Below are 23,921 nucleotides of genomic sequence, written 5' to 3' on the forward strand. Positions count from 1 at the left end.
GGGAGACCAGCAGTGAGGTCTGTCCCCCCTGCCTGGCCTCGCGGCTCAGGGCCCCTTCCCCCGCCGTGTCCAGGCAGCAGCAGTTTGTTTGTCCAAACAACCACGAAGCACCTCCTACAACCCCCGTCTGAGACCGGGGGTGGTGCTGTCCCACGGCCCCATGGCCAGCAGGGGACCAGGCCAGCACGGGGATTCGAGTGTCCGTGTTCTGGCCTCTACATCCTCAGTGTGCTGGCAGTGGGGTTCGAACCGTGCTCCTAACCCCAGAGCAGAGAGAGGTTCCCATCTTCCTGGGCTCACAGCCTCTCACCAAGTCTCTCAAGGTACCAGGGCCAAAGAAGCCCTTCACAGCTGTTTTGGAGGTCACTTGGTGCAAACACCTGATTTATACGCTAACAACAGCTGTTTGAAATGAACTGAAAGAAAAACACATTTGTATTTTCTTCTTCAAGCTAATAGGATGTGTGTTCCTGATGTTCCTGATTGGATCAGGCTCTGCCCACCTTCCTGAATGTGGGATCGGAGTGGACCCCACCACCTTAATTTCCCACATCAGTCTTCATGCTGTACCTGCTCCTATATCACAGAAACCACCAGAAACTCAGCTTCGCAAAGACAGGATGTGTCCCAGACGGGTGCATAGCACACCCTGACCCTGACCTTGGGAACAGCTCAAGCTCGAGCTCCCCGTTGTCCTCTGGGGACACAGGCGGGAGGTGCCCAGCATCACTGTGTCCCCGTGCTGTTTATGGGGCTCTAGGCAGTGTCCCCTCCTGGTGCCAACCCCTCCTACTTTTTGTCCACAAAACACCCATAGTCCACAACACTCCTGTGCTCGGCCGGAGCCCCCTACAGACCACGCCCCAGAGGTCACCCTGCTCTGAAGCCGCCTGTGCCCCTAAGTTTTAACCAGAGTACGTGTGTGGGTCTGGGTCGACCTTCAGAGCTAATGCTTTGAAATACCCACGGTGAACAATAATGTAACTCCGGGAAGGGGGAGCCACTGCTGGAACGGGACCGCAGGACCCAGGACGTGTGTTCAGGACCCACGGTGAACGACAACATAACTCCGGGAAGGGGGGGCTGCTGCTGGAACGGGACCGCAGGACCCAGGACGTGTGTTCAGGACCACGGTGAACGACAATGTAACTCCGGGAAGGGGGGGCCGCTGCTGGAACGGAACCGCAGGACCCAGGACGTGTGTTCAGGACCCATGGTGAACGACAGTGTAACTCCGGGAAGGGGGAGCCGTTGCTGGAACAGGACCGCAGGACCCAGGACGTGTGTTCAGGACCCACAGTGAACAACAACGTAACTCCGGGAAGGGGGGGCCGCTGCTGGAACGGGACCGCAGGACCCAGGACGTGTGTTCAGGACCCACGGTGAACGACAACGTAACTCCGGGAAGGGGGGGCCGCTGCTGGAACGGGACCTCAGGACCCAGGACGTGTGTTCCGCAGTCTCTCAACACAGGATCGCCAGTGTGACTATGTACAATCACAGAGGGCTCCCGCCGCCCACAGCAGAGGGACCGAACACGGTGGGGGTGGGTAGAGAAGAGAGCCCGTTCCGCTCGACTTGGCTTTAAGCCATACAGAGGGAGGACAAAGCAAGCCAGGCAGTGCTAGGGAAAAGAGAAAAACAAAACACCAAAAGCGCAAAACGGGAGGCTGCCCTTGGAAGCAGAGAGTCTCCAGCAGAGCCCTTGGGGACCGGTCGGTCCTGTGGCTGGAACGAGGGTTGCGCTCACCATCCCTCTCGGAAGCGGAGCATCCGGCTGCCTGCTCCGCCCGTGGGCATCCCGCCGGCCAAGCCTCAGAAGCCTGGCTAGGGCTCCTGGGTAGACGTATGCACACGGAGACTTCCCTTCCTTCAGATACACGTGTGGTCCTTCGAGAACACACCCACACCTCACTCCTGCTGCAAATCTTTGGGGAAGCCCATGGGCGCACGTCCTCCCCGAGCAGGGCCAGCATTTCCCGGCTGAGCGGTGCTTGCCAATACTCCAATTTATGATCCTCCGTTCTTGCCAGCTAATAGGGCTTAATGAACTCATTTTCGTATTCTATTTAAACAAATCCGTGTGCTTACAAGCAGCAGCCTATAGTCTATGTGGAGCTTGGCCTTCTGACGGCCACCCGCTGGGGTCCCCCTCCCTCCCAGCGGGCGCACGGTCCCCATCTTGCTTGGTCTGGCCTGTGCTGTCGCCTTTTCCAAGTGTACTATGAAGTGTGCCCGGGGTCCCAGGAGCTCTGGGGGAGGCTGCGGAGGAAGAGGGCCTACGGGAGCTGAACCCACCAGCGGTGGTTTCCTGGGCTTCAGTGCTCGTCCCTCCAGCCACCTCCCCGGTGACCCCTGCCCTCAGGGAGGCATTCGCTCGGCCCCCACACACGGGTCAGCACCCCCCGCGGACGGGGCCCCGGGCGGGGCGGGCCGGCACACCACAGTCTATCCCAGGCTCCGGGGGGCGGATCTCACGGAGGAGCAGAAGAAAAGCCTGGTCTCTGGGCAAAGCCGGCCTCGGAAAACCACGGACTGTCCTTCCGGAGCCTCCTTGTTAATGCAGCTGCTGTGGGAGCGGCTGCAGGGCAGACAGCGGCCTGGCGTGCTCCTCCGCATGGGGCGCCGGGTGTTCAGACCTGGGGGAAGCCGTTCCTTATCAGCCACAAGGCACACTGAGCAGCCCCGGGCCTCCCTGTCAGGTCGGGGCCCGAAAGAGAGGGCGCCCCGAGCAGGGGCATCCGGTCCGCCGAGCGATTGCCCGTTGCGCTTGATGTGAATTCCAGCCTCTCCAGGCTCCCTGCGCACTCTGATTCATGAGGGCCAGGACGCAGACAGACGGCTGGGATTGGATGTACTGCTCTCTTGCAGAGAATTGACTTCAGACCAACAGAAAATTATTCCTGAAGCTCCCGCGGTCGTCAGTCTCGGTTAGGCCGCATCCGGAGCAGGTCGGACCCCGCCCGCTGAGGGCGCCGGCGGCTAGGCCCCTTCCACCTCCGCTGGAGCAGGCGGAACGCTCCGGGGCCAGAGCTGCCCACCCCGCGCCCCCCGCCCCCCCCCCCAGGAGCAGGGCAGGAGCCCGAGCGCCCCTGCCCCCGCCACGGCCCTGCTCTCTGTCCATCCCTGTGCGGCAAGCCTCCTGCGACGCGCCCAGGCCCTGCTTTCTTGCCGCGGGGCTTTGCTGTGCCGTTTGGTCTCGTGTGCGCCCACGACGCCAGCCCACCCAGCCCACCCACAAGCCTGGCGTCACGGACCCCGGCAGCGCTGCCCCGCCGAGGATGCTGCAAGCGCTGGGCTTGGGATCCAGGTTGCCGTGACGAGCCACGTGCTGTGTTTGCGTAAATTTTTATCAAGAACAGCTTTTAAACAAAATTGTCTGGCAGACAAGCTTGGAACATAAAACAAAGCCCTGTCGTCCTGTACGTTCAGGGAAGACTCCGAGGATCAAACCGCTCCGCGATGTCGCAGGTGTGACCACCGAGGCTGGGGGCAGTCGGGTGCCACGCGCACAGCAGCGCTTCAGAGAGAAGGCTGTGGGAGGCGTGGAGCCCGGGCCGACCCTAGGAACCCCTGCCGCTTCCAGCAAGTTCACGAGCCTCTCTGCACCTTCATGTTCTCCACTGCAAACGGGGTTAGTGACTTGGAAGTTCTGCTGTGAGGCCCGGATGAACTAGTGTGGGTAACGTGCTCGGAACACCACAGGAACACTGGGAACACTCTAGGGGCTTGAAGCTATAGATACTCATTGCCCAGAAGGCTTGATTTTTAATTGTGCCATTAGATCCAAAATTCTGAATTAACAAAATGAAAAGAACTGATTGGTCTGGCGCACTGAGGAGGGGGGAGCCTGGGTGTGGGGCGTGGGGAGGGCGAGGAGGGAGTCTGAGGTCCGGAGGGAGCAGGGCAGTGGGCTGTCCACCAGCCCGAGCACCGTGTGAGAGAGGCGAAGTCTGGGGGTGCCCACGGCCCAGATGGGCTGCGTGGAGACCAGAAGGTAATGGGGGAGATGCCGCGTGCGCGGAGGCAGCCATGGCCGGTGCCCCCGTGCTGCCCTCGTTGGATGTCCGCTCAGCACCGCCCAGCCTGTGGGCTGTGGGACTGCAGCGGGCAGCAGCTTCTGACATCAATCTTTTTTTCAAAATATTAAATTCCCGAGATGCTCTCTAAATTCTTGTTCACCTGCAAGCACAAGTTTCTAACCATATTTATTGCTTTCATCACAATGAGCTTTAAGACGCCTCTTGGTGCTTCGGTATCCCTGAGTTTATTGACCGGGAAGAAGGAAGAGCAAAAGCGTTTTCAGCTGTTCCCCTTGCCTTGGGACCCGCGAGCACCTTCCATCACTGTCTCCCACTTTAGGAGACTCTCTGCCGGGTCTCTAACCACATCAACTCCCCTCCATGGGGGTTGTTTCAGGATCTTGCTGGTTTTTTTTCTCTGAGCCTAAAGTTGCGGTGGAATCCGAGGCTGAATAAATTGTGGTCACGAGGCCCCACTGGACTGAACAGAGACCAGGGGAAAATCACATTTTGCCAGGAAAACAGGAGGTTCAGAAAGTGGGGATGCAGCAGAACTCAGGCACTCAGGCAGAGAGGGATGTTTTGGGAAAGCACTTTGCGTGGGAGAGAGCATCTATCAATTATTTCAGGAGGGAAAAAGTGGCAGTGTTTCCACAAATTAGTGGCAAGCCAGGAGCAAGCTCCTGATTTAGAGTAGTGTATAATGAAAATACCAGCGTATAAAAATGGAAATATTGATGACAGGTACCCACAGTTTAACACGAGGTGAAATCAGCCACCACAGGCTGGCAGCCATCACTCCTCCTTCCTCAAGCCAGCTCGGGCACTGGGGGGCGGGGGCACAGGGACCCCGCGGACGGAGGAGGGGCCCGGCCCGGAGTCTCGTGTGGGCAGGGCAGCGGGTTCCCGCCCGGCTTCAGCACACCTGCTGTTTCAGATCGTCCGTGGCAACAGCGGCATCCGGACGGCCCAGCTCACCCTGTGTTCTCGCTCCCCAGGCTACCAGGTTTCCTGGGAGGTGTACGGTCGGAACAGCTCCCGGCTCACCCACACCCTCAGTAACACGACTCACGAGTACAAGATCAGAGGATTGTCGTCGCTCACCACCTACACCATTGACGTGGCCGCTGTCACCGCCGCGGGGACTGGCCTGGCCACCTCATCCACCATTTCTTCTGGAGTGCCGCCAGGTCAGTAAAACCCTCTAAGTGCAGGGCACTCTGAGGTTCCTGGTGCTCTGGGTGGATGGCAGCCCTGTGTGCGGGCCCGGGGTCCTTTCGAAGAGGGGTGTCCGCTTCCTGCAGGGGCAGTGGGGTGACGAGTGGACCGTGACCCAATGTGGGCCTTGTCCTCCAGCGTCTGCAGCTGGGGTGTGGACTGGAGGGACGTGTCCCAGGGAGCAAGCTGGCCCCGAGCTCCTGCCCTGCAGGGAGATGGTTGGGATATTAAAACCAAGAACAGGAAGCATAAAGCTTTATTCACTCAGCGAAACACTGGAGTTGTGGTTTGCGATAAGACAAGGGAGTAGGAGGAGGTGGGAGGCAAGGGATCTTCCAGACAGAGGGAGGCAGATGCGTCCCTGCGGGCTGGGGAGGGCGTTCGGCTGGTGATCCCTGCTGTCCTGTCCTTTTTGAAATTCAGATTATCTTCCTAAACGTGCAGCTCACTCATTTCGGCCTCGGAGCTCTGCACTCAACTCTTTTCTCTGTGATTTTAAAATTTATGTTTAAAATAAGTGTTTTTCCTGGGAATTCACAAATACAAGGGAATGTGAGGAAGTATTGTGGGGTGGCTCTGGGTTCACTTCTCTCATTAAAGGTGCGGGTCTCTTGCTCTTTAAAAGATGTCAGTTTGCCTCATGTGGGTTGGTCTTTGAGGATAAGGCCCTGAAGCTCCCTCCAAAATCAGCACTTCGTCCTATAATGCCCTCCACCTCCAGACCCATGTTCAGAGCCCAGCTGTTCTCTTGGATAGGATGCAAGCACATAAAACGCATACAGTAAAGAAGGGAATCAGCACAGGGATGAGTGTGTGCCCCTCACAGGGACCGCGTCTGGAGAGAGCCGGGCAGTCCTCCGAGTTGTGTGTGGTGTCAGAGGAGAAGGCGTGGTACTTCCTCCCTCTGAGCAGGGCGACCTCATAGGACACTTTCTAGACCCCAGTCGCCACCTGCCCTGCCCGCCGGGGAGGTGTCCCACAGCAAGCCTCTGTCCCCGATCAGCGGTCACCACGCCCTGCCCCTGAGGCAGCAGTGGGGCGCTGTCCCCCACAGCAGCATCCCAGGGGCCCCTCATAAAGCACGCTGCTGGGCCCCCCAGTGTGGGATTTGCCTCCGGAGCGGGTTCTCGGGTGTGCAGATGCTGCTCACTGGGGACCACACTTTGAGGCAATCTGGTGTTTCTTAAAGGCATTGACAAGATATGTTTACTTTTTTAAAGAAAGAAGTTTTTGGCTTACGGGAAGATTTGTTTATTCTGTGTAAACAGCCCGTTCCCACAGCACACATTTAAAACCTCGTTAACACTCTAGGGGTGCTTGGGTGGCTCGGTGGACTGGCCGTCCGACTCTTCATTCCGGCTAGGGTCACGATCTCAGGCCCTTGTCGGGCTCCGGGCTGAGCGTGGAGCCTGCTGGGGGTTCTCTCTGCTTCTCCCTCTGCCCCTCCCTGCTCGTGCGCGCTCTCTCTGAAAAAAACAACACTACTAACGCTCTAATAACTAGTGGTGGTGGCCTGATGCGGGACTTGTTGGAACTGTCCCTCAGAGGCCGACAGTAACACGGGGAGCGCCGCCACGTGTGAGCAGGTTTCCCGGGACGGTGTGGGCTCCGTCTAGCCACGGCGGGGAGCAGGCGGGCGCCCCTCCGGAGGCACCACGGAGCGAGAACTCGAGGGCAGGGGGCCCCGCTGTGCCAAGCACACCCTGAAGAGCTAAGGTGAGGGAAGCTGTGGAGAGGCCGCTGCTTCCCCAGAGGTCAGGTCACCCGTAGCCGGGGATGGATCCCAGGGCGCCCCGCGAGTTTGCGGGAAGCCAACGCACAACGACCGTCTCTCTGGAGGGCCATATCCCACTGGCCATGCTTGAACCCCACATCCATTAATGTCTGGAACACCGCTGAGAGAAGCCAGTGAGCAGAGACAAAGAGTCACTATCCTTCGATTTCAACATTTTCTGCTTCAGATTCACTACACGAGATGTGGGAAGGCCCCTTGAAGTTAGGGTTGATTAGCCCCGTGCAAGTCTGGGTTTCCAGCACCCACCACCCCCGGTTCGGGCAGACCAGGAGGCGTCCCTCAGACACCATGCAGGAAGCACGCAGCTCCCGCTTCCAGCTCGAGGTCCCTCTCCCTTCCTTCCATCCCACTGTCTAGAGTAGCTGGTGTTGCCCAGTAAGACAAGAGGCTGCATTTCAGACTCGTGGCATTTCACTTCCAAGCGGGACAGGCTGTTTGGGGGGGGGCAGCCTGCCATAGGTCTGTATTCGGTGAATGGGCTGCAGCCCCACGTAACCTCCCAGGATGGGAGCCCATCAGAACCCCCTCCCCCCCCATTCACTTGCAGGAGCAGCTGAGCTCAGGCAGAGCGGGGAGAGCTCCGCTCCTTCACCTCAGTGTGGTTGTCTTGGAAACCAGACCCGGGGCCTAGGACTCAGGCACCTGCTGTCTCCCGCGCGCCCCACTCTGTTTCCCCAGCGTCACGGTCATCACCAAGGGGAGGGTGGACATTTGGTCATGTTCTTTTTGGAGCCTGGAAGAATCACATCCATTCATCCTTTTTTCTTTCAACGAGTGTCTATTAATTACCTGCTGTGCATGGAGGTGAGTAAGTTCTGACCTTCAGAGAGGATCATCCAGAGGCCACATGAATATGTGTCCTCATCCCACTTCCGAGACATGGGGCCTGATGCGCGGCCCCTGAATGTAAGGATAGTGCAGGGTCATGTTCCCGGGGAAGCGGCGCTTCTCACTTATGTGGTTTTGAAAACAAATCCAGGCATTTTGAAACCATTTACTTGCCGACGTGTTTGCTGCATTTCCTAAGCTGTCAGAACTTGCATCTCCATGTCTTGTCTCTCCTTCGTCTCTAGAGCTCCCTGGCGCCCCATCCAATTTGGTCATTTCCAACATCAGTCCCCGCTCAGCCACACTCCAGTTCCGACCGGGTTACGACGGGAAGACCTCCATCTCCAGGTGGATCGTCGAGGGCCAGGTACACTCTCCTTGGAGGGACGGCGGGGCTTCCAGAGTCGGGGCTGCACGGGGAGGCAGGGGGCCGATGCGTCTGCAGAATGGCTGGTCGGGGCCACAGTGGCTCCCGGGACGGGGGTTTGGAGGATGAGAGCCAGAAACTGGAGACAATGGGCTGCCGGGGGAGGGATGTGGAAGGGAAGAGAGACAGGGTGTTAGGCTGTGTCTGAATGGACCTTAAAAGGAGTGATAAGAGGGCTTCACATTCGAGTTTCGGCTCCAACTAGGTACCCAAATTGCATAGCATAGTTGATTTATTTCTTTTGAATTCCATACAACAATAAGCTACCAAATGTACAAATAAGATGATTTTTTGGTACAACTCATCTATCCTGTGAGGGAATGCATCCGCAACATGTAGAGAGCATGTTTGTGCCCAAGGCTCTTCCAGGCACTATGCGAAAAGGAAGAATTTCTGTCTTGGGAGAAAAGAACACACATCACAGTCGAGGACCAGCAGGGAGGCCCGAGGGCTGGAGCCAGTGTGGGGGGCACTGGGCTCGAGGAGCCCCGGGCACACATCCCACAGGGTCCCGGGCATGGGGTTCCCTAGGACTGGGGAGCACCACACAAGCCACAGTTCCAGTTCCAACAAGAGCAGGAGATAAAAAGCGGAAGAAACAAACTCTGGATGTAGAAAGTGTCAGAATAGTTCTTGTGTCTAGTAAAATCCCAGTGACTTTCATTGCTGTGCTTGTATTCTGTTGTAAGACAACTCACTCTCAGAAATTGGCCATAATTTAGGGAACCAAGTCCACACACATCCTCAAAACATTCATTAAGCCACAATTTCTGAAAGCGGATGCAGGAATCTGAAAGTGCAAACCAGCTGGTTGGGGCGCGTCGATAGAAGGGGCTGGGACATCTGTTTCCTTAGGAAAAAATCAACAGCACATCCCTACCTCACATCAAGTTGAAAACAGGTCCCCAGGGAATGAAAACCAAAATGATAAAAGTGAACTTTAAAACGCATAGAGGAGAATACAGGAGAAAAATCACTTTATCTCATGAGAACCAATTGTAGCGCCTCAGGGTCTATCAGACATAGCTGGGCAGGGAATACAGAAGCATGTGGTGCCGTGCACGGCATCATGACTCCATGCCCCGTGAACGCCAAAGACGCAGGTCTGCAAGCTTCAGACCCGCGTGTGAGGCTCGGCCGGGAGGCAGTGACGTGGAAACGCCAACATCTTGGTGGCTTCCCCAAACGGGGGCTTTCCTTCGTGCCTCTGGGGCCAGCCGGGAGCGCACTACTTCCGTGTGGGCTCTGTTTACCAGAACTCAGTCGCAAGCCTTCCTTCCCTCTTCCCTCCTTCCTTCCCACCTTCCCTCCTTCCTTCCTTCCTTCCTTCCCTCCCTCCCTCCTTCCTTCCTTCCCTCCTTCCTTCCCACCTTCCCTCCTTCCTTCCTTCCTTCCCTCCCTCCCTCCTTCCTTTCTTCCCTCCTTCCTTCCCACCTTCCCTCCTTTCAGTTTACCCTTTCTTGTTTTTGGCAACATAAGCAAATACACACGTTTGTGTTCCCTGCTTGTCGCTCAGAACGAAGCACCCAGCTCTCTTCGCCGCGTCCCGAAGACCCTGTGCATCCTGCAGGCAGATCTTCCTCATCCCTTCCCGCAGACGCAATCCTCCCCGTGCCCACGTGCCAGGGCTCACCCAGCGGTGCACACCCCTTTTCTTTCTGCCGGGATAAATGACCAAAACCTTAGTGTCTCAAACAGCCGTCTTGCACTGGCTCACACATCTGTGGGTCACAAGGCCAACATGGGCTTCCTGGGCTAAAATCAGGGTGTTGGGAGGACTCCGTCCCTGTGGAGGCTCTAGAGGAGGATCGCTGGTCTTGCTCGTTCACGTGTTGTCAGAATTCACCCCCTCGTGGTTCTAGAACCAAGCTGCCCGTCGCCATCCCCAGCGTCCATGGCCACCATGTTCCTTGGCCCGTGGCCCCATTTTCTGCACCCCCTGAGCCGGCAGTGACAGGTCCAGTCCTCCTCGGGCTCCGATTCCTCCTCCTCCTCCTTCCATCTCCTGTCTGTGACCACCCTCCCGCCTCCCTCTCGGCCACTGGTAAGGACTCAGGTGATTAGACCGGACCCACACAGATAATCCAGGATAATCTCCCTATTTCAAAGCTCTTAACCGTAATCATATCTACAAAGTCTGGTAACATACTCACAGGTCCCAGGAATTAGGGTGTGGAGTTCCCAGGTGGGGGCATTATTCTGCATTATTGTCTTTAGCCTTTTGCATAATCATCTTGAATCTTTGGGATGGATTCCTGGGAGTGGGATCAGTAGATCGGACAATGAATGTCTATGTAGATTCTCTAGACGTTACCAAATCCCTCTGCTGTAAGTGGTAACATATTGTACTCTCACCAGCAATATATATGAATTTTTGCCATGCCAAAAAAAAATACAAGTCTAATTTATCAGTCATTTCTTGCATGCTTTTGGGTTGTCAGTCACAGAAAGGTTTTCCCCACACTTGGATTATAAAGGAATTCACCTAACATCCTACTACCACTGTTAAAGTCGCTTTTTTGCATTTAGCTCCGCAACCATTTGGAATTTGTCCTTATATGTGGAGTGAGGTATGAATCCATTTTTGTAATTTTGCAAATAGCTCCGTGATTATCCCAAAGCCATTTAATAAAAAGTCCCTTTTTTTTTTTCTCCTGCTGATTTATAATATTAAATTCCCATATGCACTTGGGTTTATTTCTGAACTTTTTATTCAGTTCTATTAGTCTGGCCATTCATGCGCTAATGCCACATGGTTTAATTATAGAGGCTTTAAAATGTGTTTTCATATCTGGTAAGGTCTTCCTGACCCTCACCACTGCACACACGTGCACCCCTGCCCTTGCCGTGTTTAGGATTTTTCTGGCTACTCTTGTTGATGTCTTAGGATGGTGAGTCTTCTATCCAGGAACATGACACGTATATGCTTTTCCATTTGTTTAAATCTACTTTTGTCAGCTGTTTTCTTCTTGGCAAAAGCACTGGGCTATCTATTCCTACCTCACTCTGCTCTGAGAAATGCAGGAAATGTCAGGAGCAATCAGCGTGCCTTGAAAACTGTGGTAGAAGGAGTGTGGGCTTTGCCTCAGGCAGACTCGTGCCCCCTTTTCCTCACCCCCCTCTTTCCCTGCTCTGGGATCCTGGACGTATTTCTTTTTTTTTTTTTAAGATTTTATTTGTTTATTTGACAGAGAGAGAGAGCAAAGCAGAGGGAGTAGCAGGTAGAGAGAGAGGGAGAAGCAGGCTTCCCAACAAGCGGGGAGCCCTGACAAGGGGCTCGATCCCAGGACCCTGAGATCATGACCTGAGCCGAAGGCAGACGCTTAACCGACTGAGCCACCCAGGCACCCCCTGGATGTATTTCTTAAGTTCTTTGTGAGCCTTAATCTCCTCATCTGTGAAATGGGGTCAATCGTACTTTTTGCCAGATCACCATGAAGATTAATTAATGTGTGTGTAATTTTAGTTACATTTTCTGACATTCTGCTGACATATAGGATCACAATTGATTTTTTAATATTTCTCCTCTTCGAATGACTGACACTAAGCTGCCTCTAAGCCTTGTGGGACGGGGTTGTAGCCAGAAAACTCTTGAGAATTCTCTTCTTACTTTATTGATTCTACCCTAGTTTTCTACAAAGAGGTCCTATTATCCATTAATAGTGACAGCTTTGTGTCTTCTTCTGAAATCCTCTGTTTCTCTTTTTTCGTTTTTTTTTTTTTTTTAATTTATTTATTCTGTAGTCTTGGTGGGAGGGCGAGGTCCTCCCGTAGCATATTGAACTGGAGCAGTGATAGAACAGTGGTTGTTTTATTAATAACTTTCAAGAAATTCTGTTAAGGTTTTATCATCAATTATGACATTTACAACATTTATAGTATTTTTTTTGCTTTTATAGCTAGGCTATATCGGGTTAAGACAACTCTTTTCTAATCCTGGTTTGCTAGAAGTTCGTTTTTTTTTTTTAGGATTTAAAAAAATCATTAATGTTTATTTTTATCAAAATATTACTTTGCGTCTGTTGAGTCGTTCATGGTTTTTCTTCCATCGTCTGTTGGTAAGATGATGTATGTTGATATCCTAATGTTCAACCATTGCAGTGTTCCTGGGATAAACCCAGCTTGATTACGATGGCTCTTTTGTTTAGTTTGGAGCTGAGATTGTTGTATTCATGTTTGTAAGTGAACTTGGCCTTTTCTGGTTGTTTGTTTGACTTTTAAGATCAATAGTTTATTTTCTCACCCGTTCTCATAAGCAAAGATTTGATTGCCCTCTAGGCGGGGTGAGAGGTGGGGCTGCTGACACAGAACTTGGACCCAGACTGGGAGCCTCGAGGGCATCTTCCCAAGGCGCTCTGGGTTTCCCAGTCCTGGCTGAGCCTTAGCGAGTGAGGCGGGGATGGGGCTTTGCCCTGTGGGTGTAAACTTCCAGGTGGCACAGTGGATTAAAGAGCTACAGTCCCTGTTGTGCTGGTCCTGCCGTAGGGACTCTTGAGTGGGACGCAGTGATCCGGCCTCTCCATGTCCATGACCCCAGTTCCCCAGGGGAGCATGGTCTGGGCAGGCTCCGTGCCCTTCCCCAGGGATTATGCTCCCCCAGGTCTGTCTGAGAGTGTCCTGTGTGGTGAAGGTCCTCGTTGCGGTGCCCACAGCCGATGACACAGACTCCCCGGGTGTGTGCCCCAGGCTTCTGTGCTCACCACCGGCTCAGCTTGTAGCCATCAGTTAAAGGTCCTCGCTGGAGTTTGAGATTTCCTGGAAGTTCATGTTTGCCTTCACCTTGAAAGTATTTCACAACTACAGAAAAGTTGTAAGAATACTAGAGAGCTCCCTTCGCTCAGAGACCCCATACAAGTTTGTCAGTTGGCCCAGTGTGTCCTCAGTGGGAAAAGAATCCAGCCCAGGATGATGCTGCCCCTGGTTGTCACATCTCTCCAGTCTCCTTCAACCTGGCTTAGTTCCCTGGCCGGTCCTCAATTTCGTGACCTTACCGATTTTGAGGGTTATAGGCCATTCATTTCCTAGAAGACCCCTCAATTTGCATTTGTAAATTTCATTATGATTAGAGTGAGGTCATCCATTTTTTGGTCAGAATGTCACAGAAGTGATGTTGAGTTCTTCCCACCGCATCCTGTTGGGTTGAATAAGACATTGACAGGTCCCATGACTGGTGGAGTGAATTTAGCTCACGCAATTAAGATGGCATCTGCTCGGTTTCTCCACCATAGAGCTGCTTTCCTCCCCTTCACAGTTAGTAAGTATTCTGTGGGGAGGGAGGTACTTTGAGATTCTGTGAAAATCTCATTCCCCTTCCCACTCGCACCCACTAGTTTTGTCTTACACTGAAATTTCTTGCCGGAATTAATTAGTACAATGAGGGCACCAAATAGCAACCTTTCTAACTCAATCATTTCTTCTGTGTTTATTGATTGGACTTTTACTGTAGGAGACAGTTTTTCTCTTCCCATTTACTTATTCATTTATTTGTTGACATCAGGGTAGACTCATGGTTTCCTACCTTACTTAACAGATTCTAATCCACTGCTCTCATTACTTCCGTCCTTGCCCTGGCTCTCCTGCATTTGGCCAGTAGGAGGCCCTTCCACCTGGTTTTTGTGTTCTCCTCGCATGTCTCCATTACTCTAAGCACACCCTTGCTTTCTGGCACAAGGTATTCTAGGCTTATCTTCCCCTTTCTTCTCTGTTTCCAGCCATTTCTCCAAGGAACCTTGGGTCCTTTCAGTGCAGAGCGGCATTTAGAAAGCAAGATCTGGGCACTAGATGTGCTCACTGCCACTGGATGTCCAGGCCTCCTCCAGTGCGGGGAGCTAGGAAATACGCACCCTCAGGCGCATACATGTCTCCACCTCGGTCAATTTCTGTATCTATCTACATACGCTGAAAATCACCAGTTCACACCAGCAACTCCAAGTACACTTTAGTACCACCTGTTTATTCAAGCTGCCCCTTTCCACGTTTACACTAGCCTTTCTCTGGCTCCCACTAACCTCGGTTATGTATTTATTTGCCAAATCCCCCTGTATGTGGGCAGTCCTCCCACCTGAGTGGGCTGCCACCTGCTTGGACCCCTTTGCACAGGTCCTGACCCCGCCTCCCCCCACCAGCTGCCCTAAAAATTGTAACATGCAAATGTAAGTTATCAAAATTTTAAGTTAATCATTGTCTTAATTCCGAGCCAGTGATACTTGTTATTATGTCCCTGTTTCAAGTCCATTGTGTTTCTCTCTGTGCCCAGAGGCCGTGATTATTATGAACATCTCCTCGCACAGGCAGTGCCCACTTAGATTTCGTGGTGGGTTTGGCCACAGCTTCACTTCCCACTTACATTGGCCTCGAGATATGTCCCTTGCTCCCAGTGCTCGGCCAGGCGTCTGAGAAGACATCTGTCGTACCCTAGCCAGCACCGCTCTGGCTTTGGCGGGAGGCTGACCTTAAAGGTTATCTTGTCTGCCATATTGCTCAAACTGGAAGTCCCTTACAAATATTCTCTCCGAGGTATTTTAAAATTAACTCAGCAAGTCTAAAAATTCTGGTAGTGGTGCAGATAGTTGAAACTTCAAAACCCAAAGAGAATATTCCCGCCTGAAGCTCATTATCTGGATGATTTGTGTTTAAATGTTCCTAGAGATTAAATATTAATCTATAAACAGAAGCTCTGTTCCAAAGCCCGGAAGGTAAGGATTGTAGACTTTTCCTGGGCTCCTTAGGACAGAGTCATGGCCAAGAAGAAGACAGAAGACAAGCCATGGACATTTTACCGCTTGGTGTGCTGGGAGCCCCCAGCTGCTTCTGTCACAGGGCTGGCGTGCCCTTCTCCAGTGTCTGCTTGGCCACGTGAAAGAGATGCCCTTTTCCTCAGACTTCTGGATTGACTCCATCAACAGACCGCTACCCTGGTTTCTGTTTTCCTAATCCATTCAGTTTGGGCTAAATACGTTGGACCGGTTTTCAATCATATACTAAGTTATCCCAAGAAAATTTCATGATGATGTGGCAAAAGTTAGCATGAATATCCTTTTTTTTTCTTTTGGCCAAACCAATCCTGCTTTTTTTTTTTTTTTTTTTTTGCAACCTGTTCCTGCTGACCTCGAAGGCATATTGCAGAGGGCATGCCTTTAAAAATTAATAAAGGGTCGTCTCTTTAAATGCCTTGGCAGACACTCTACTGCTAGTTTTCTACAAACTCCTGGTGGAATATAGTCCAACCCACCCACGTCACCTGCCAACGCTCACACGGCCTCATCCAGGGGAAGAGCAGGTCTGCAGCCCCTCTTCTCACTCCTACTGCCAGGACTCTGGCCATGAGATCTTTCAGGGAACCCCATTCCCACCCCTCTCCTTGCTGCCTCCTGGGCATTCACCACCTTCCATGGATCGCCGTCCGACTCGTCCCCCAGGAAAGGCCACAGACAAGTTCCCCAAGGCTACCAGGTGAAACGGTCAGTGACATGAGGACAAATGGCACAGGCATTGGGGTCAGAGAGACGGGACCTTGAACCCGAGCTCCGCCGCATCCCAGCTGGACGGACACCGGCAGGCCGCCCAGCTCAGGCTCCTTGGCTGTGAAGCAGGGATATTAATACCCGCTCTGAAGGGTTGCTAGAGAATTAGAACACTTTGTCATATTTACTTATCTAAGGTGGGCACACCTCTGCTTTCTCTGGGCATGAGGCACTTTACAAATGAAATCCCCTCTAGTACCTGCCATCCCTCTGGGCCGCAAGGGCTGTGTCCCCGGCCTCCGTGTGTACTGTCCACCCATGTCGAGTTCCCCCGGTGAAGCCTCTCTTCAGCTCACTAGCTGCTTCTCCGAGAACATCTCGGTGGGTTCCATGGTTGAGGCAGGCTCCAACTTTCCTAAACTCAGAGCAGCAGGGCCCTTGAGACTGCCACTGGGATAGGTGAAACCTCTGGAACATTCCTCACCTAATTCTCTTGGGATGGATGCAAGCTGAACCCAGGCTTTCTCTGCCAACGAGACTGCAGCGTTTCCTTGCCTAGCCTCTTGCCCTGTGCCTGACCGCGGGCCAGGGTTCAGAGAGGAGTAAGAGGCTGGAACACCAGGTCCAGTGAGGAGTCGGCCATGCCATGACTCATCACACTGAGAATAGGGGGTGATTTCAAAGTGAGCCCGGGGTGCTTGCAGAACTCGGGAAGGAGGGACCACCCTGGTTCGGGGGGTGGTGGAGGCCCAGGAAGGAGATGGTGTCTGCGCCCCATCTCCAGGAGCCATGAATATCGGTCGGGGCAGGCACCAGCCGAGCGGCCTTCCAGATGTGAGGATTTGGCTCCTACCAAATACTTCGTGGCAGGATAGCAGTATTTTCTTCCCTTTGATCAACTTCTCAATCACATCATCTTTGCAGAAAAGTTTCCTTTAAATTCTGACTGCTTTGAAAGCACACCAGGGAGGTTGTATCACTCAGTGTTACCTCCAGTGAGTTAGGGAAGGAAAGACCCCAATCCTTGGAGGAGCACGTTGCCAGGCCCTGTAGTAAGCCGATGCCCAGATGTGGGTTAAAGTTCTAGAGAGCAGCTTTTATAGGTATTTCTGGCTCAGTAATGCTTTGTGTAATTAGTCACCTTTGACTGTAGCATGAGCAAAACCTCTCTTCCCTCATTTTTATGGTGCACGTAGAAGGGGAGAATGCAAATGTTTTCTGTGTTCATTTGCCGCTCCTGTTTGCCTTCCTAGTCCCTCCGTAAACCCCTGCCATCTGCAGCCATTCGCTGTGCTCTAATAGCCAAAATAACATCCAGTCTTCTCTAGAGGCTGCTTCGAGCAGCTTTCCTGTAATGAAGATGATGGTGGTACAGATAAAACTGTTTCCATTCCGAAAATGGGAAGGGGAAAAAAAGCCCACTTACTGCTTGTTTGTGCATAATAGTACCATTTTCCTAAAAGGACCTGTTTTAGAGAGTGTTACAGGCTAATAAAATAAAGCACCAGTCTGCCGACTGTGGTCTCGGTAACTACAGAGCAGTGGGGATGGAGCAGGTGGGGGCGCCAGGTGGCCCCCGTGTCCACGGCGTTCCTAGAAGTCAAGGTGCCGAGAGACGTTCTCTGTTTCCCAGGGCACTTCCTGCGGAGGGACCAGATCACACGGGCTGATGAATGGACTGCCAGGCTTTGTTTTCTTTCCCCTGTGCTGGGTGCTCACAGGCCGTCCCCTAACCTGCCCGAGCCACGGCCTCTGGCAGTGAACTTCTCCCAGCGGTGAGCTGCAGAGAAAACATCCAGGTGGACTAGTACATCTCCTTTCTCTTCTCACACGTAGAAACCCTTACGACTTGAGTGTTTCCCTTCATGCCCAGGTTCCCGGAGCTTTAAAAGCCAAGTGCGCTGCCCAAGAATTCTAGAACCATGGCTCCCCTCCTCCACTCCCCTCGTCCACTCCCTGTGTCCCAGTCCTAGCTGTGCTCGTCCTGTGCCAACCTAGAGCCTCGGGGAAAAGCAGCCGTGCCTCTGATGAAGAGGGAGACTTTACAGGGGGGAGCAAATGGCTGTAGGCCTTGGAAGAGGCTGTAGTTATGAAGACCTTGCGGGTGAAAGTAGGAGGTGTGCACATTCAGCTCCCCTAAAACTATTGCCCAAAACTGTCCCCTTGCCTGTATACTATTTTCGGTGACTTCTTACCCTCTAAAAGTCCATCACATTGTTAAAGAGCAAATTTGGGAATGTGGAGGCCGAGAGATCTGAGGTTTTTTGCAGTAAGATACTCAAAGCTGCAGCTTTGCCCTTGACCTTTGCAGGATGGGTGGGACCAGTGAGGGCCCCTGGGGTCTATTCAGCCCCAAGCAAGGCTGGAAAGGGACAGGCCAACCGGCAAAGCACAGAGTCAAAAAGTGGGACCCTGGGCACATTTGTGAGGAGCCGGCCTCCAGGCTGTGGGTGTAGGAGGGTCCGTGGGTGCCGGCTGGCTGGCAGAGGGCAAAGACCACACACACCGGGACGCATAGTGGGAAGAACGGTGCGTGGAAATCTCTAGTATGGGATTCACACATATTAAGCACTTAATAAATGGAAGCTCATAATAAAAATAATAAAGTCAAGGCAAGCGTTTGAGGAAAGGCTGCATTCCTGGGGAGGCCTGTGGGGAGGATGCAGGGCCACACCCTGAAACACCCGGGCCCAGGCCAGCTCAGGGCTGGAGGTGCTCTGGGTCAGAGAGCCGAGGTGGGCTGAGTCCCCCGTGATGGGAGGGTATGCAGTTTGGGAAGAGGCCCAAGCTCCCGGGGCTGGAAGCCAGCCCAGCTCGAGCGCCCAGAGTGTCAGCTGAGAGTCAAGCTGCCGGTACTTAGAACTCACTCGTGCGGAACCCAAATCCCACAGCTTGAAAAATGTCAAGTCCAGCTCTCCTTGGCCTCCGTTGTCCTGGTATAAATTAGGCCGTGAACGGCAAGGGGCATCCCCAGCAGCACTTTGGGCTCCAAGGCTTCACCGGCCTGGAGGGTGTGGGCCAGCCCGTGTGTGCAGAGGGATCGCCCTTCCCACCCTGCACCCACTGCCTCCGGCACGGCCTGGCAGCACGGCCTGGGCCCCCTGCTCAGTGAAGTCTCACCTGCTCGGGAAGCAGACGAGCCAGGAAGGCCAAGAGCTGCTCGCGCTCCCCACTTTGTCACAGAAACGCTCTTCTCCACTGGTTACGTGGTCACAGAGCCTGGTGAGCCCGGGACCTCATCTGTCTTGTTCCGGGCGCTCCCCTCTGGCCCAGAACAGGGCCTGCTATGTGGAAGGAGGGTGCCCGGGGAAGCCTGTTGCCTGTTGGGGGTGTGGGTCATGGCACAAACTCTAGGGACAGAGTTCCCATGCTTTCAAAGCGTTTCCTGTGCTGATTTAACTGTCCACCTGCCACTATCACCTCTGACGTCGGACAGGCTTTCCAGTGTGTTCCGTCTCCTGCAGCGACAGAGACCGACGTTTTTTGCCTCATTGCTTCAAGATCTGCAGGTGGGGACTTCTGATCGCTAATTCTGTCTCCCCTTTCCCGCATCTCGGGAGGAGGTTGGGGCTGTGGGTGGTCCTCTTCATCAGTATCTGTCAGCATCTCAACTGTCATGAACTCTGACTGTAGTTGAATTTCTTTGTCATACTAGGAAGAAAAAGAGTGACATTATTTCTGAATAGCCTGTCAAGTATGCAGAGGAGGGCTGTCATCGACTCTCTGGCTCTTTCAACAATGACGCAGTCAGCTGGATAAAAGGGACAGCACCTCTGCCTAAGCGTTTGGGCCCCGCAACGTACATGCTCGGATATTTCAAAATGTTTAGCGTTAGCTTGATTGTCCATAATAACACCCTAACAGTGACTTTTCTCTTTTATTTCTTGACCAGCATGGGAAATCTATACAAGATGAACGGTTTGAACTGGTCTTCTTGTTCATTAGTCTATCAGATCCTTTTAGGTCCTGTTACGGGACTTTTAAAAATACCACGGAGCAGAAAATATCATAGCGCAAGGGACAATGCAGGTAGGACCGAGGGAAACGTTTACCACAAATGTCATTTTCAGGAAATAGAGGTCAACATATAGCTAAGTCACAACTGTCAAACCAAAATAAGGGTCATAAGAGAAATGTTTTCCTATTCTTTTTGAGGACCGCTCAAAATCTTTCATCCTAATTCTCTTGTTGGGGTTTTAGGTTCACCCGTCTTTCATTTTTCCGATCGTCCGGTTTCGTATTTGTTTCATTCAGTCACCCATTCACCCAGTAAACATTTATTAAGCACCTGCTGTGTTACAGGTTTTGGGTCTCGTGCCCAATGCTAGATTATAAAGACCTCCAGAGCCTCCCAGCCTGGGGGACGTGGGAGGGACGGCTGACCTGTAATCTGGTCGACACAGATGAGACCTGCTGCTGAGAGGGAACCCGAAAGCAAATGGGGGCCTGGCCGGAGTGGCCAAGGAAGGCTCCCATGGAGGCGAGGTTGCCACGGGGCATGGCAGGGTGAGCAGGACTCCAGTGGGGAGGAGGGCGTGCGAGCAGGGAGCACGGCGGCATGACGGCGGAGTCGGGAAGTTGCGTGGCTCCTATTGTTTCAGAACCTAAACTTTGTTTTTATTCGGGTTTGTTGAGGTCAACAGGTCAGGAGATGACTCACTGAAAATCTAGTCCTACTCACAATTCCAAGAGGAAGGGGCTCGGGATTTCACGCAGGGAAGCACCAGGGCTGGTCAGGAGGCAGAGGGAGGCCGCGCCGTGGGCGAGAGTCTTCTCATGGTTTCCCCGGGAAGGTACAGGCGAGGCGGGGTGAGCAGGCTCGAGATCGGCTAGTTTGAGTAATTCCAGTGGCCGTAGGGCATAATGGCTATTTGTCTGGTCCCTGGCCCTGGGGGATTAGGGCAGGGGGACAGTGGCCCACAGCAGGAGAGCCCTGCGGAGGAGGGGTTACGGAGTGGGCTCTGGATTGGCGGTCTGCATTTGCAAGGTGCATCACAGGCGAGTTGTGGGCTGAGTTCCTCCTTGGGGGCAGCTCCTGCGGGGTCGGCAGAGCCCCAGACGTCAGGGATCAGATACAGAAACTGGAAGTGTGGCTGGTGCACCTGCGGGGAAGGCGGGGTGGCTGCAGAGGGGGATGTGTGTGAGCAGGCAGGACGGGAGACGGGAAGACGAGCTGCAGCTGCTAGGAACGGCCTGGTTAGTTTCTGTCTAAAAGTGTCCATGGGAAAGCACCCCCGGATGTAGGAGCATGGTGCCACGCGTCAGGGTGTCCCATGCCCTTCACACGCCCCATCCCATCAGAGTCTCCTGCTGATGTTTGGGGGACATCATTGCTGTCCTCACTCTGCAGGCAAGGCTGAGGTCCCAGCATCACAAAGCAGGCGGCAGGTAGCAGGCGGTTCTCACGGCCTCGTGCCTGTCCCACCACCCCGCTTGGACCCCACTCCGAGCACGACGGGGCCCAAGTCCTCACTGTCATTTCAGCATCTTGCGAAGCCGCACAGGGAGGTGTGGGCGTTCCTGTTTGTCCTTGAGAGGGGTTGGATCTGATGGGAGAGAAGGGACAGACGCAGAGGAGGCCACCTGCACTTCAGAGATAAGCAGGGGCAGGTGCTGGGGAGAGCGGCTCATCGTCCTCACGGCGGCTGGGCACTGAGGGAGGGAGGGCCCCCCAGCCTCGAGGCAGCCATGCTCACAACCCGGGCTCCTGGACAGGGACTGTCAGGGGTGCACAGAGGGCCTGTGGGAGAAGCCTCTTCATGGGAGGGGAACACTGCATGGAAAAACTGTCTCTAGAAGGATATTTCAGGTGGGGATGCATTTGGGGACGGTGTGTAAAGTGGGGGAGACCTGGGGAGCCCAGAGGATGTGAGACAGGGAGGACTGGGTGGGACAGGTGAGGCCGGGAATAGCCTGGAGTGCGGGGCAGCGGGCTGACCTTGGAGCTCCCCCATGCCCAGTTCCCCTTTATGGCTGCGGCAGCCGAGGCCCACAGCATCCTGGGGCATGTAGCTGAGGGACACGACCAGGTGTGCTGTGCAGGGTGGAAGGAAGGGGATCCTTCACGGAGATGCAGGTCGGGGCGCCGTTGGGGCGCCTGGCAGCTTTCCAACGGCCCGTCCAGGAAGCACCTCACCCGGCCAGTGGCCGCCGTGTGGATCCTACAGCGAGCAGTCGGCAGCCCTGACCCTTTGGTCTTTTGCAAGCAAGTCCTCTCTTCTGTTTTTAATTCACTGAGCGAGACTATCAAAATCGTTCAAGCAACAGGTCAGGAGCTTCTAAACCAGGGTCCCATCACTGCAGTCAAGCGGCTGTGAGAGGTGGTGGGGGCTGCCAGCTCAGCGCGGCATGGTGCGGGAGGGAGCGGGACGGGGAAGCGGCTCCGGGTTTTCCATCCTTGCTGACAGAGGGCCGCAGCGTCAGGACCAGATGGCAGGAACTGGGGAGGGGTGCGTCCTGGCAGGGAGAGAGCAGGGGCTGTTGCAGGCCAGTGGGGTCTGAGGCACTAGCTGAGATGGCCAGGACTTAGAAGCATCCACCTGGTGGTCAGTAGGAGTGAAGGCCACACACAAGGCTCTGAGCCATCGGTCAAGGGTCGCCAAACGCTAGGAGGAAGGAGAGCGATGCCTAGGGAGACAGAGGAGGAGGGCCAGGACAGACCCAGAGGCAGATTTCTTTTCGGGGTCACTGGAGGCAAAGGAGGAACCAGAGAGGAGACAGCTGGAAGGCCAGAGGAGGCCAGGAGAACCCGATGTGCTTGACGCCCCCCCATGGTAGAAGACCCAACAGTCATTTCCCAATCCTCCTGCGTCTGAAGATGGAGAGAAGGTTAAACAGTTAGGAAAGAATAAATAAATAACCAGTAACGGGAGGGAGGGCTGGGGAACGAGGCTCAGGCTGTTGCAGAGCATGAACCCTCCTTGGTCAAGTGTATGGACAAGCCCCCACCCCCACCCCAATGACTCGTCAGGGCTGCAGACTGCGGACGTTTGGGGAACTGGCCTTGGGCCTTGCTCAGGCCTGAGCCCCTTCCCGGTCGGGCATGACTTGCCCGCAGTGCCGTGCAGAGAGGCCCCATCTGTCCCCCGTCCTCGCTGGGGGGCTTCATTTGGCGGGGGCGCCGGGGACAGCACTCAGAACGAGAGGGGACTCGGTAACTGTGCAAGTTGCTTGACTCGCAAGTTTTCCTGCTGACACCAGAGTTTCAGCAGGCAGGGTGCACTTGGCTTGGCAGGGTTCCATGGAATGAATTCTTGGAGAGTCTTTTTTCCCTCTCCTAGCTCTGGATGAAAGGAGAGCTGCCTCCTCCCGCCTGCCCAGCTCCGTCCTCCCTCCTTCCTGGCACAGATGCGGGCTCCTGCGCCCCCTCTCCATCTGCTGTTTCCTTTCATAGAAGGAGGTTAATGACCATCCTCTGAGTAGCCGTTCACCTTGTGGCCACCGGGGCCTCGGCAGGGTGTTGGAAGTCCTGCCCGGCGAAGGCTGGCCTCCCCCCGACTCCTCGGAGGCCCCGCTGACCGCAGAGGCTTTCCTAGGACAGACAAGTCCAGCTCTGGTGGAAAAACGCACTTGGCAATGGTAGGGGGGCGGTCTGGGACCCCCAGGTATTAAATGAGCACCTGTGCCCAAAGGAGCCCAGCCTCCCAGCCAGACGTGGAGGCAGATGTGCCCATCAGAGCCCTCGGGGAGGAACGTGGGCAGGGCAGCAAGTCCTGGTGCTTTAGGAAGGACAGCAGCTCCCTAATGGCTCCTAACGACCACCTCCTGATGAGCGGCATTTGAAATGTGTGGCATTTCTGCTTTTGTATTAAGTATTGTAAAGTGCTGTTTGTTAGCTTTAAAAGAAGCAGCAGAAGAAAAAAACCCGTCAAAATCCCAGCTTCCCTATGGAGCTCTGATTTGTTTCATCTTTAAAGAGCTCTGCCACACTGTATGTCCGGCGCATCATTAGTGAACAGCCGGTTACTTCTAGAACACTCGGTCGTGATGGTTTTGAAATCTGACTAGAGAGCCGGGGAGCCCAGCAAGTGTTAAAAGACTTCTGTTTCTCACTAAAAAGAATTCTGGTCTCTTTAGATCAAAATGTAAACCTTTTATTATAAAAACTTAAGCACCACCCCATCCCCCCTTCAGGGGTCCATAAGTAAAATTACCTTTTCAGTAATCTT

At 54.0% G+C, this 23,921-nt stretch overlaps 1 protein-coding gene across 1 annotated transcript in view; it reads left to right on the forward strand.

Annotated features, from left to right (window-relative positions):
• The window catches only part of SDK1 (sidekick cell adhesion molecule 1), an 860,571-nt gene that overhangs the window by 713,544 nt on the left and 123,106 nt on the right, over positions 1-23,921 (forward strand). The window contains exons 23-24 of the mRNA XM_032394092.1: positions 5,021-5,212; positions 8,109-8,230. Coding sequence (XP_032249983.1) covers positions 5,021-5,212; positions 8,109-8,230 — 314 coding nt within the window. The remainder of the gene's footprint in view (positions 1-5,020; positions 5,213-8,108; positions 8,231-23,921) is intronic.

Source organism: Phoca vitulina, unplaced genomic scaffold, assembly GCF_004348235.1.
Source record: "Phoca vitulina isolate PV1807 unplaced genomic scaffold, GSC_HSeal_1.0 scaffold79, whole genome shotgun sequence".
Lineage (NCBI taxonomy): Eukaryota > Metazoa > Chordata > Mammalia > Carnivora > Phocidae > Phoca > Phoca vitulina.